The sequence below is a fragment of the Mauremys mutica genome, chromosome 2 (assembly GCF_020497125.1).
Source record: "Mauremys mutica isolate MM-2020 ecotype Southern chromosome 2, ASM2049712v1, whole genome shotgun sequence".
NCBI classification, from domain to species: domain Eukaryota; kingdom Metazoa; phylum Chordata; order Testudines; family Geoemydidae; genus Mauremys; species Mauremys mutica.
This window is the reverse complement of record NC_059073.1, coordinates 250,632,237-250,644,562: the sequence shown is the minus strand read 5'-3', so window position 1 is coordinate 250,644,562 and position 12,326 is coordinate 250,632,237. Positions and strand designations below refer to the sequence as shown.

The 12,326-nt window shown below is 41.6% G+C and overlaps 1 protein-coding gene and 1 long non-coding RNA gene across 4 annotated transcripts in view; one reads left to right on the top strand and one right to left on the bottom strand.

Moving 5' to 3' along the window:
* KRIT1 (KRIT1 ankyrin repeat containing) overlaps window positions 1-12,326 on the bottom strand; it is a 47,652-nt gene that overhangs the window by 9,071 nt on the left and 26,255 nt on the right. Inside the window, exons 10-13 of the mRNA XM_045003436.1 lie at window positions 11,754-11,861; window positions 10,035-10,191; window positions 5,770-5,921; window positions 4,445-4,611 (exon numbers count right to left, since the gene is read on the bottom strand). Of these exons, the coding sequence (XP_044859371.1) occupies window positions 4,445-4,611; window positions 5,770-5,921; window positions 10,035-10,191; window positions 11,754-11,861 (584 nt within the window). The remainder of the gene's footprint in view (window positions 1-4,444; window positions 4,612-5,769; window positions 5,922-10,034; window positions 10,192-11,753; window positions 11,862-12,326) is intronic.
* LOC123362887 overlaps window positions 1-12,326 on the top strand; it is a 47,854-nt gene that overhangs the window by 17,018 nt on the left and 18,510 nt on the right. For 2 of the 3 annotated variants that reach the window (XR_006576623.1, XR_006576621.1), the window contains exons 2-4: window positions 5,790-5,857; window positions 11,824-11,913; window positions 12,068-12,127. This is a non-coding gene — a long non-coding RNA (uncharacterized LOC123362887). The remainder of the gene's footprint in view (window positions 1-5,789; window positions 5,858-11,823; window positions 11,914-12,067; window positions 12,128-12,326) is intronic. The other variant, XR_006576622.1, reaches the window with a different exon arrangement.

The window sequence follows — 12,326 nt, the reverse complement described above, 5'->3', positions numbered from 1 at the left end:
AGCCCAGAGCCCTTTCAATCCCAGCCGCGGCTGGGACTCAGAGCGCTCTTGGCTGCCCGCCGCGGGGGGGCGCCCAGAGCCCGTTCCAAACCAGCCGCGGCCGGGAATCAGAGCGCTCTGGGCTGCCCGCCGCGGTGGGGAGCCCAGAGCCCTTTCAATCCCAGCCGAGGCCGGGAATCAGCGCGCTCGGGGCTGCCCGCCGCGGCGGGGAGCCCAGAGCCATTTCAATCCCAGCCGCGGCTGGGAATCAGAGTGCTCTGGGCTGACCGCCGCGGCTGGGAGACAACAGCCCTTTAAATCACCTCCGCGGCCGCGAATCAGAGGGCTCTGGGCTGCCCGCCGCGGCGGGGAGCCCAGAGCGCTCTGGGCTGCCCGCCGCGGCGGGGAGCCCAGAGCACTGTAAATCCCAGCCGCGGCGGGGAGCCCAGAGCGCTTTAAATCCCAGCCACGGCGGGGAATCAGAGCGCTCTGGGCTGCCCGCCGCGGCGGGGAGCCCAGAGCCCTTTAAATCCCAGCCGCGGCGGGGAATCAGAGGGCTCTGGGCTGCCCCAGCCGTGTCCCTGCCTCCCCCGCTGCCGGGCTCCGGCCCCGGCCCCATGTACCCGCCTCCGCCGGCCCTGGCCTCGCGCCGCCCGGCTCCAGCCCCGGCCACGTCCCCGCCGCCCGGCTCCGGCCCCGGCCGCGTCCCCCACCCCGGCCCCAGGCCCGCGTACCTGCCTCCGCCGGCCACGTCCCCGCCTCCCCTGCCGCCCGGCTCCAGCCCCGTGTACCCGCCTCCGCCGGCCCCGGCCTCAGGGCCGCCCAGAGGGGGGGGCAAAGGGGGCAATTTGCCCCCGGCCCCACGAGAGTTTTTCGGGGCCTCTGGAGCGGTGTCCTTCACTCGCTCCCGGGGGCCCGGAAAACTCTTGCGGGGCCGGGCGCAGGAGCTTCTTCTGCTCCTGGTCTTCACCTGCGGGGGGAGGTCCTTCCGCTCCGGGGCGGAAGGACCCCCCACTGCCGAGTTACCGCCCAAGCGGGACCCGCTGCCGAAGTGCAGCCCGGTCTTCGGCGGTAGTTCGGCGGCGGGGGGCCCTTCCGTTCCAGGACCCGCCGCCGAAGTGCCCCGAAGACCCGTGGCGGGGCCTCCCGCCACCGAATTACCGCCGAAGACCGGGCTGCACTTTAGCGGCGGGTCCCGCTTTGGCGGTAATTCAGCGGTGGGGGCGCCCCGCGGCAGGTCTTCGGGACACTTCGGCGGCAGGTCCCAGAATGGAAGGGCTCCCCCCCCCCGCCGAAGACCCCGGGCCCCCGGAATTCTCTGGGTGGCCCTGCCTGGCCTCGCGCCGCCCGGCGCCGGCCCGGCCCGCCGCCCGGCGCCGGCCCCGGCCGCGCGTCCCCCGCCGCCCGGCGCCGGCCCCGGCCGCGCGTCCCCCGCCGCCCGGCGCCGCATTGCCCGTCCCCATCCCCGCGTCCCCCGCCGCCCGGCTCCGGCCCGCATCCCGGGGCTCCTGGCTCCAGCCGCGGCCGGACTGTAGTGCCGCCAGCCACATCCAGGCAGCGCAGTAACGGGGCAGGGAGGGGTGTTGGAGAGAGGGCAGGGGAGTTCGGGGTGGGGGGTGGATAGGAGTTGGGGGGGTCAGAGGGCAGGGAACAGGGGGATTGAATAGGGGCAAGGGTCCTGGTGGGGCAGTTAGAAAGGATCAGGGGATGGATGGGGCGGTGGGAGGCAGTCAGGGGCAAGGGTTCCAGGGGCTGTCAGGGGACAGAGAGAAGGGGTGGTTGGATGGGGCAGGGGTCCCTGGGGTGGGGGGAGGTGTCAAGGAACGCGGGGGGTTGGATGGGGCAGGAGTTTCGGGGGGGGGGGCATGATTCCTAACCCTAAGAACATTTGCTAATGTTGTTGATTGTTGTGCAGGGGAGAGGGTGAGAACTGTTCCCATCAGTCTCCTTGTTGTCCATTCCTTTTCCCTTCTTTATTTACAGTATAACTACAAAATAGTTTTCAATATTTCTGAGTATATAACATATGCCGTCAAAAGCAGGACTACCAAAAGTGTTAAAAGTGTTAAAAATACTGGTACATGTCTTCCTATTCATTAAATAAAATACTGTTTTACTGTTCTACTAATGTGTATATTTTAAGTTAAAAAAAGTTAAAAATTTAATTTTTTTAAAATAGCACCAAACTTTAAGGGTGCGGCTTATAATCAGGAGCGGCCTATACTCGGAACAATACGGTATATCTTTTTTGAGATGCAATCAAAACTGCATGCAATATTCAAGGTGTAGGCATACCATGGGTTTATATAATGGTGTTATGATACCTTCTGTTTTATCTATCCATCCCTTAATAATGGTTCCTAACATTCTGTTCACTTTTTTGACTGCCACTGCACATTGAACAGATGTTTTCAGAGAACTATCCACAATGTATCCAAGATGTCTTGCTTGAGTGGTAACAGCTAATTTAGACCCTATCATTTTGTATGTATAAACTGGGATTATGTTTTCCCATGTGCATTACTTTGCATTTATTTAATTACTGCCATTTTGTTGCCCAGTCACCTAGTTTTGTGAGATCCTGTTGTAACTCTTCATAGTCAGCCTTATAGTCAGCTTTACTAACTATCTTGAGTACATTTATATTGTTTGGAAACTTTGCCACCTCACTGTTTACCCCTTTTTCCAGATCATTTATGAAAATGTTGAACAGCACTAGTCCCAGTACAGATCGTTGGGGGACCCTGCTATTTACCTCTGTCCACTATGAAAACTGACCTTTTATTGTTACTCTTTGGTTCTTATATTTTAACCAGTTACTGATCCATGAGCTGACCTTCCCTCTTATCTGATAACAACCTACTTTGCTTAAAAGTCATTGGTGAGGGTCCTTGTCAAAGGCTTTCTGAAAGTCCAAGTACACTATATCGATTGGTCCAAAAGTTTGTTGACCCTCTCAAAGCATTCTAATAGATTGGCAAGGCATGATTTCCCTTTACAAAAGCCGGATAGACTCTTACCCAACATATTATGTTCATTTAAGTTCTGATAATTCTATTCTTTACTATAATTTCAGCCAATTTATCTGGTACTTAAGTTAGGCTTTCTGGCCTGTAATTGCCAGGATTGCCTCTGGAGCCTTTTTAAAAAATAAATAAATCTGTGTTACATTAGTTATTCACCATCCAGTTGGTACAGAGGTTTATTTAAGCAACAGGTTACATACCAGTTAGTAATTCTACAATTTCATATTTGAATTCCTTCAGAACTCTTGGGAGAATACCATCTGGTCCTGGTGATTTATTACTACTTAATTGATCAATTTCTTCCAAAACCTCCTCTACTGACACCTCAATTTGGGACAGTTCCTCATATCTGTAATCTAAAAAGAACGGCTCAGGTGTGGGAATTTCCCTCACATCCTCTACAATGAAGACCGATGAAAAGAATGCATTTAACTTCTCCGTAACAGCCATATATATTCCTTGAGTGCTCCTGTAGCACCTTGATCGTCCAGTCGCCCCTGATTATTTGGCAGGCTTCCTGCTTCTGATGTACTTTTTTATAAAATGGCTGTTTTTTTGGTGTCTTTTGATAGTTGCTCTTCAAATTCTTTTTTGGCCTGCCCCATTATACTTTACACTTGACTTGCCAGAGTTTATGTTCCTTGCATCTTCATCAGTAGGATCTGCCTTCCAATTTTTAAAAGACATCCAAAACCTGTATTCAAATTTCTTTGCATAATCTGTATAGATAGCATACAGCAATGGGTTTCTTTTTTTGCATATTCTAAACAATTTTGTTCAAAAAGGTGGTATTCTTAGGTCTTAATCCTGTAAACTCTTATTCTTGTGTGGAACCCTTACACATCCAAGTAGTCCTATTCACTTCAGTAGCACTATTCGCATGAATAAGGATTTGCAGGATCAGGCCCTCCCCCCCTTGGTAATGTATACATCGGAAGTTGCCATAGTCAATATGAATGGGAAATCAGTTTCTTGTATAATGGGTTATACAATAGCTGCCTCATCACCCCACTAAAACCACAGCTCAAGGTTACAACTTGATATTGTTTAGCACCAATTAATAAAATTGACTACAATTTTTGTTCTTTTAAATTATAACATACCCACTGAAAAACACTAAGTCCTCTAGTCCTTAGATTTTTCAAACTAGTCACATAGGATACACTTTTAGTCCCAGACGCAGGGGATTTGATGCACAGCTCACATTATTGATATGGGAATAAAGTGGCTAGACCAATATGCACAGTTCTGAAGCTGTACTCCACATATTGGAGGTCAATGATAGTGTTTAATTTCTAGTTAATACAACACACCTGCAGTTTACTTGGAAATAGTTGAAACAGTTTATATTAAACATTTCATATTAAAAACCAAACATATCAGATTAACCATTTCATATTAAAAAAACCAAACCAATCTCAGTTTAAATACTCACTCACTTAAGGAAACCTTGTTTGTGTTTCTTACTCTCATAATTTCCATAGACTATTTGTAGCAGCAGACTTGCCAGTGTGATCAGTTTGGCATCAGGTGAAGTATAGAAGCCTTTCAGCAAATTATATCTGGCTTCATCAAACAGGATAAGAATAGCCAGTGGATCCTCAATCTGTTTAAAAACATAAATTTTAAACATTTTGATTAAAATGTTTAAATGTCATTTTCTTTTCACAAACTAAGTATAACTTTTTACTGATTCTATAGGAGACAAAGATATGATCTTATTTAACTGAACTGTGTATTTTATTTGGTCTAGAAGAAGAATAAATGCTGATTTATAAATATTGATATGCAAGTATTTCCATTTTCTGAATTACACATTCATACTGATCTAACATATATAAATTACAACTGAATACCACACTATGCCAAATCAAAATCACATCAAACCCATAAAAGCCAAAAAACATTTTACACTGTTGACAAAAAAAATCTATTTTCTCACTCTATACTATCTATTTATGACCAGTTTTACCACCCTTACTCTTGTCAAACAGTACCACCTTTCTCTGAGAGTAATCTCACAGATATCAATGAACTATCTGTAAGAAGAAAATTACTCAGAATGAGTAAGGGTGCCAGAATTTGGCCACTAGAAAGTGGGCAGGACTGGAGGAAAATCTGATTGGCTTAACTAAGGTTCCAATCCATAAACAATATTGTTTATTGTTTTGTGATTAAGTTTAGTTGCTTAGGCGTATACTCTGACAAGTCTTTATTCAATTGGAGGAATAGCATTTATGAGAAACTGCTGTTTATAGGAGCTCGCTCAGTACTATTTTATTATTATTATTGACAATACATTTGTTTGGAATGTAAGTGATTTTCTGCAATTTCAATAAATAAAAGGAGAATAAACCTTAGAATTGTAAAAAGTCACAGCCTATTCTACCATTGTCCTGTCCCACAATTATTAACAGGAATTACAGGCTTGATCTATCTCCTATCAAAATCAACAGGACTCTTTCCTTAATCTTCAGTGGGAGTTGGATTAGGCCTTACATGCACACAGGCAGAAGAACAAATCACTTTAATTGACAGTTACTCTTACACCTACTAATGTTTTCTAACAGGTTTAAATATGATCTAAAGTCATGGGTTCTGAACCTGTAGTTTGCAACTTCATTCCCTTTCTTATTGGTCAGATGGGAAGAGGGTCCCAAAATCTATTTAAGTTCTAAAACAGACCAATGGATTGACATACTCCTGGCTGATAAAGGTTTCTGTTTCTGCACCTGTATTTGATATTAGCATTTCTTATGCAGACCTTTTTTTCAACCTCCAAAGGAAGTCTCACATCCCTCCTCAGGAAAAGCTGTGGAGTTTCCCTTTGAGGATCCAAGTTTGTCAGTTCAGTGAGTATTTCAGGCCAGTCACGAACATGCTGCAAAGGTTTATGATATGGCTTCAGCTGGAGGCCTGGAAAATAACAACTTATCATTTAAAATAATAAACAGGGGAATCAAGCTCAAATGAATGCTATATCAAAATGTTAGAACTGAGAATTTGCTTTTCTCAAACAAAAAACTGTTTTCTTTTTACCATATATATATAAAAGGTCGCAAACACGGTGACAAATTTATCACAGCAGAGGCCACTCCAGTAATTCAGTAAATACATGCTTGAATTATTTTCAGCTTCTCAACAGTGAAATGAAATTCTTTTAAAAAAATAAGTAACTTTAAAAATTTAAGTTTGTAATGAAACTTATGGGTGGACCTTAAAACTACAAGTAAAAGGCTGTGGTAAGGACTACAGGATTGGGCCAAAACACCACATCAAATAAAAATTTAAAATAATTTCCTCTTATTGCTTCTGAATCAGTTCTTTCTGCAAGTGCCTGTGGAATCACAGATGTCTAATTCAGGGTAAGGAACTATATTAACTATTAGGCTTTAATGACTGTATTAGCTAATGATTGTAGCAGTTATTTTAGGAGAAATAAGAGCCCAGAACTCAGGTCTTCACAGGAAAATATATCTTCGGTTTGTTTTAGAAACATTTTTGCCATTTTATAGACTAATTGTTTCAGGATAGAGGCTGTGCCCTTTCTATGGTCTGTAAAGCATCATGATCCCAACATGCTGTAACAATGCAGTTTTTTCTGCTTCCCTACTCTTATCGAAGCTGACCTACAGATCTAGATCTTTGTGCAAACCAGCACACAGCCGCAGCTACATTCAGGCAACCCATCTGCCTATCCTCCTTTCCCTCACCATCTCCCTACTGCTTACCTGTCTTCTAGTTCCCCACTACTCAACTCTCCCTCAATTCTCTGACTTCTGCACAGCTACTGCCCACTTAAAATCTTCTCCCACTTCTGACTTCTCCTTCCCACATTCAAAACCCTCTACAATTAAAAACATCATAAACTGTCATAGCTTTCTTGTTAGATTTTCATTATCTAACGTAAGATGACTATTAGTTGCTTAAATAGGCAAGCAGAAATTTAAGTTGATTTCTCAAAGTATTTTCACAGAGCATCTTGGTTTAAATCTGTACTATACAGTTCATTACATGGAGTCTTCATTTTTTTTTTTAAATTCAAATACTTAGTCTAATTTGAAAAATTATGAATGTTTCATAGAATTATTTGTTGGTAACAAAAACTTAACAAATTAGTAATATTTCCCTGTACCACAAATAAAACATCTCAGTATTTTGGGCAAAATAAAATGGAACACACACTCAGAAGGTAAGGGGACTAGAGTTGGTGATTTTTTTATTTTATTTTTTTTAAACTAGCTGTTCCACTTGGTATAAACAGTCATTGGGCCAGAGAGAAAGAGCGAAATGACTCTATAGGTTGGTGATCAGCGCACTCATCTGGGAAATCCAAGTTCATGTTCCTTCTCCAATGACTATTTAATTATTTATGCATACTGGAACAGCTTCAACAGGAAAGACTGAGAGACCCACATTAGAATATCCCATAGCTCAGTGGCTAGGGGACTCTCCTATAGTGTAGGAGACCCCAGTTCAATTCCCTTCTCTACTTTAGGCGGGCGGGGGGGTTGAACTCAGGTGTCTCACATCCCAGGTGAATGCCCTAATCATTGGGCTAAAGCTCATCATGGAGGCACTACTACCTCCTTTTCTCCCCTATTTTGTGAATCTAGCACTTTAATAATGCCCAGAAACACAATGTTTTGGGTTGAACTAAACATTTTGCTCAACCCAAAAGTGACTTTTTCAGTTTGCTGAAATTTTTTGAATTTTCAAATTTGGTTTCATCCAAACTAATATTTTCCCCACATTTTTTCAGAAATGCCAGAGAACCAAAAAATCAGTTATTTGCCCTGCTTTAAAAGGGACACATGCATCAAGACATCATCACTCAGCCAGGCTCCTTTCCTCTCAAGCACTGCAGCTCTGCATTTGTATGTCTGCTGGTGGGCCCATATAGTTCTCTATTGGTTGTTCACAAAGGGAAGTTAGTAACAGTGGTGAAACTGGGAGAAAATGGCCAGACAGAAAACTGAAGAAAAGCATTATTTAAAACAATTTCAACTATAACACACACTCATATTTTAAATTCCAGCTATAAAAAGAAGAAAGCAGCACTGAAGTGTTGAATTCTTAATGCACAGCTTTTTTCCTTACACTACCACAAGCAGTGAGTCTAACCCAATTTGAAGCAGCTGAAATCATGATGATAGTTTCTCACATTTAATTGGCATTACAAATGAGCCCCATAGCAATCTTGTCACAGTAATGCTGTTTACAACCTTTCTGACAAGTAGGCATAATCATGACTGACTACAGCTTATACATGTTTCTACCTATCTTTTTTAAATCTGGTTGGAAAGAGGTGGCACGAATGTTGCGAAAGAAAGAGAATATATATACTGTACATATGACTTTAATCCAAGAGGAGTCTTAAATTGTATGAAAAAGCTAGCAATAGGAATAAGGATGCTTCCTGTGCTAAATATAGCTGAGAACTTGTATAATTTTTTTTAAAAAGGTTATGCAACATTCACTACATGAATTTATTATACATATGAAATAAGTTGAGGTAATCAAATTTACCTTAGTACACATTTAAGCAGACTAAATAGTCATTAAAAGTATCTCATAATACATAATGCTTCAATCAGGAAATAAAGTATGTACTAAGGACTGTCACAGGGTGAGGGAGCCCTTTAAGGGGGATGGGGCTCAGCTGCACTCTGTGCCAGGCTCAGCTCACTTTCCCAGGTGATGGAAATAAAATCCAGGGATCATATGATAGAAGACTGAAACTAAGTGCCAGGCCTGCAGGGATGCAAAGGGCAGCATGATTTCAGGTATCAAGACAAGAAGGGAGCAGATGGGCTCTCCTTAGCTGCCAAGCAGATGTTCTAGGAGTGCAACTCTGCAGGGAGGAAAGCTGCAGCAGAAGGGAGAGACAGATTTGAATTAACACCCAGGCAGAGGACCTGAGAAGTGAGAGCTGCAGGGAATAATGGCTCCTTCAAGAGACCACGGGCCAGGGGAAAGGACATGATTTACAACTGTAAATTACATTAAGTTGTTTTATTTGAGAGAAATAAAAAATTTAGTGTCTGGGGAAAAAAAAGATCTTGAAAGCCTGTGGCTGCTGAGAGATCTTTTGATGCACGGTGAGATGGCCCAAATAATTAACGCAACATATGCATAGATAACATAAGTCCAGTCCTTTAATTACTACTCATATGAATAATTCCACTGAAGTTGAATAAGTTGCATATATGAGTATGGCTCATTTATGTGAGCAAGGTTTGAAGGATTTGGCCCTATAGTTGCAGGCAAAGATTTTAAGAGTGGGAGCCTAAAACCAGGCAGCAAAGTCCATACTTAAGCACCTTAATAAGTGACATGATTGTAAAAAGCATTAGGCATCCAGCAGCTCTCACAGAAGTCCTATGTTGTCTCTTCAGGCATCTACATCTAGTTCTCTTTGTGGAGGGTGGCCAGGCAGACTACTGCAGCAGCTCCACTGATCTCAATGGTTTAAAGTTCTAGAAAGCATTCAAGATGATTTTCTCACAGATGGTATTACAGAACTGTAAGATATTTCATGATGCACAATCTTTTCCCTTCTTTCCAATGAGAGCCACTATTTTAAAAACATACATGACAGGCACCAAATCTAAGCCACTACAAAACGTGTGTTTTTAAAGAATTTTTTTTCTAGGTGTTAAAAAACCCCCAGCAAACTCCAAAAACCCCCCAAAACAACACTGCTCAGCTCCAAAGTCTCATCTAACTAACTCTTTAGCCAACTCTTTATCAATCTAGTCATGTCTAGGTTTTTCGCAATTGCCTCTCTGCACTACAGTGAGCAAAATTCTCATAAGTTTTTTAAAGGTCTCAAGAATGACTCAGCAATGCAGAAAATGATGGGACAATGTATATGACTAAAGAAAGCTGACAAGATTATTGTTTGGTCTACCAGTCTTGCTCGTGTCCTTTTTTACTTTAGCAAGACATTTACAAAAATAAATGTAAAAAAAACCCAAAATCCAAAACAATAACTCCAACAATGTTATAAGTTCTCTAACTACTTACTAAGGTTCTCAGAACAAATCCAAATAGTGAAGTACTGCTGTGTTTCTTGAGACAGACGCATTCCTTCCATTATCTGCTGTACAGTAGTATTGTTTCCATGTTTCAACTCAACAGAACGATATGACCCATCCATTCGATAAATCCGTACTTTTTCATACTATGGCAAAAATATATAAAAATACCATTAAAATAAATGGGAGACAAAATAATCCTAAATTAAAATCCCACTCTTCTATTGCTTTCATTTCCACAAACATCAATTTTTAATCCAATTTAGCAGCATTTACATTTTTAGAAAAATAATTTTGCAGAATTCTTTTATATTTATCTTGGATCAGAACACCTTTCACGGATTTGTGGGGCCTCCGAGACCATGTAGCATTGTCTCTCTCTACATTTCTATACCATGCCCATTAACACAGTAGCTAAGGTGCAGATTTTTAAAGGTATTTAGGTGTTGCAATGCTGAGCAGAACAATACATAAATACTTTCAAAAATCTAGGGCTAAGTGCCTACATATATCCTGCCACATGCATTATATGATTACTACTACTGATTGACTATGAATTATGCACACAACTAGTTTATATTAAAACATCTTATTGTTACTTTTTCCTCTCTCTATCCCTCTAATTTGTTTCACTTATCCTTTAAATCTTAACTTTTAGGCCATAAACTCTTTGGGGGCAAAGGCCTTAATTTATTATATGTTTGTACAGCTCCTAGCACAAGGTGACCCCCAATCTACTTGAGACCTTTAGGTAGTACTACCACTACTTCTACTAATTTTTACTCAAAACTCCGATTAACTTCAATGGATTGTGGGTGCAGAACATGTCTCACTACAGCCATGCTTTAAGCACGTGACTAACTTCATGTATGCCATAAATAATCCCATTTAAGTCACTGGGACTATTCATGTGTTTAAGTACGAAGCTGGACTGAGAGCTTAAACTTCTTATCTCCAGTTGTTTCAATGCTTTAGCTGTTTAAAAAATAGTTGTAAAAATTTATTATAATAGCAGTGTATTTCCCCATCTCCCCTCTGCTCAGTCTTTCCCCCAAAAAATTCAGAGACCAAGCCTGGAAACTTTTAGCCAGAAAGGTGAATGTCTTGGAAAATTATGATTGACTGAAAATGAGGTTAGAATGGAAAACATTTTGCAATCTGAACTATAGCACTTGCTTCTACTGTAGTAACTTAAATTCCCAAATATTTAGTTTTACTATATTAATCTGATTATATTAGAAGGCAATAACATCTGTAATGCTCAGAGTTTAAAACAACTACTTTATAAGGCAAAATGAGAGGGATCAGTTCCTTTTTCAGTAACACTGAAAGTCAAATGAAAATGGGCTTAAAAACAACATATCAGCAGACTGTATCAATATATAAAACGCTGGTATACATACAAAAGAAAACAGTGGTAGAATGATCAGTAGTGGCAGTAGAATTTGTGCTATTTTATACTTCCAGAAATCAGATTATTACATTTTAAAATCTTGCACACAGCTGTAGAGCCATAGGTACAAGATACAAACATTTAAAATGACAAATGTTCATTTCACACCAAAAATCTAAATACATGCAGAGTATGTGTCCTGTAGACTATCGTTGCTATACATGGACCTATCACATGCCTTGGTTTTCCACTCTGTATACATTTTATAAGACTTTAAAATATAACTACTAAACTGTTTAAAAGGAAAACACATACAGGTTTATTTATGGCTTCCTTCAGCAGTTTTGCTGTTTCTTCCCAATCATTCTGTTTGCTCTCTTCGCAGACATTCAATGGGGATCTTCCTTGTTGATCAGTAATGTGCTACAAATATGAACAGAAAGCCTGGCATAAATATAGTTTTCAATCTAGAAAGGTAAACGTTAACAAGTTTTGAAGATAACTAAAATATCTGGGATTTTCAATATTATTAATTAAAATCCTCCCTTGTTCATAGAGTTCAGAAGTTTGATTGTTTAAATACTTTTAATTAATTGTACTTCTCTGTTTATTTTGTCTGTTTCTGGCAGCATCTCCACAGGAAATCACTGGGATAAGAAGAGCAGGTGTGTTTGCAGGCCAAGATTGAGGTGTGTTGGCAGAGTTGTATGAAAAACCTTGCATAGACATTGCTTACACTAAATCTTATTCTAGTCAGCGCTGTCAGTCATTTATTACATAAGCACCAATTTGACGCCATTTAAAATAGAATTTTAGTATTCTAATTTTGTGCTACTGTGCATTCTGACATATATTCTACATATAGAGTAAAATGCAGTCATAGATCTT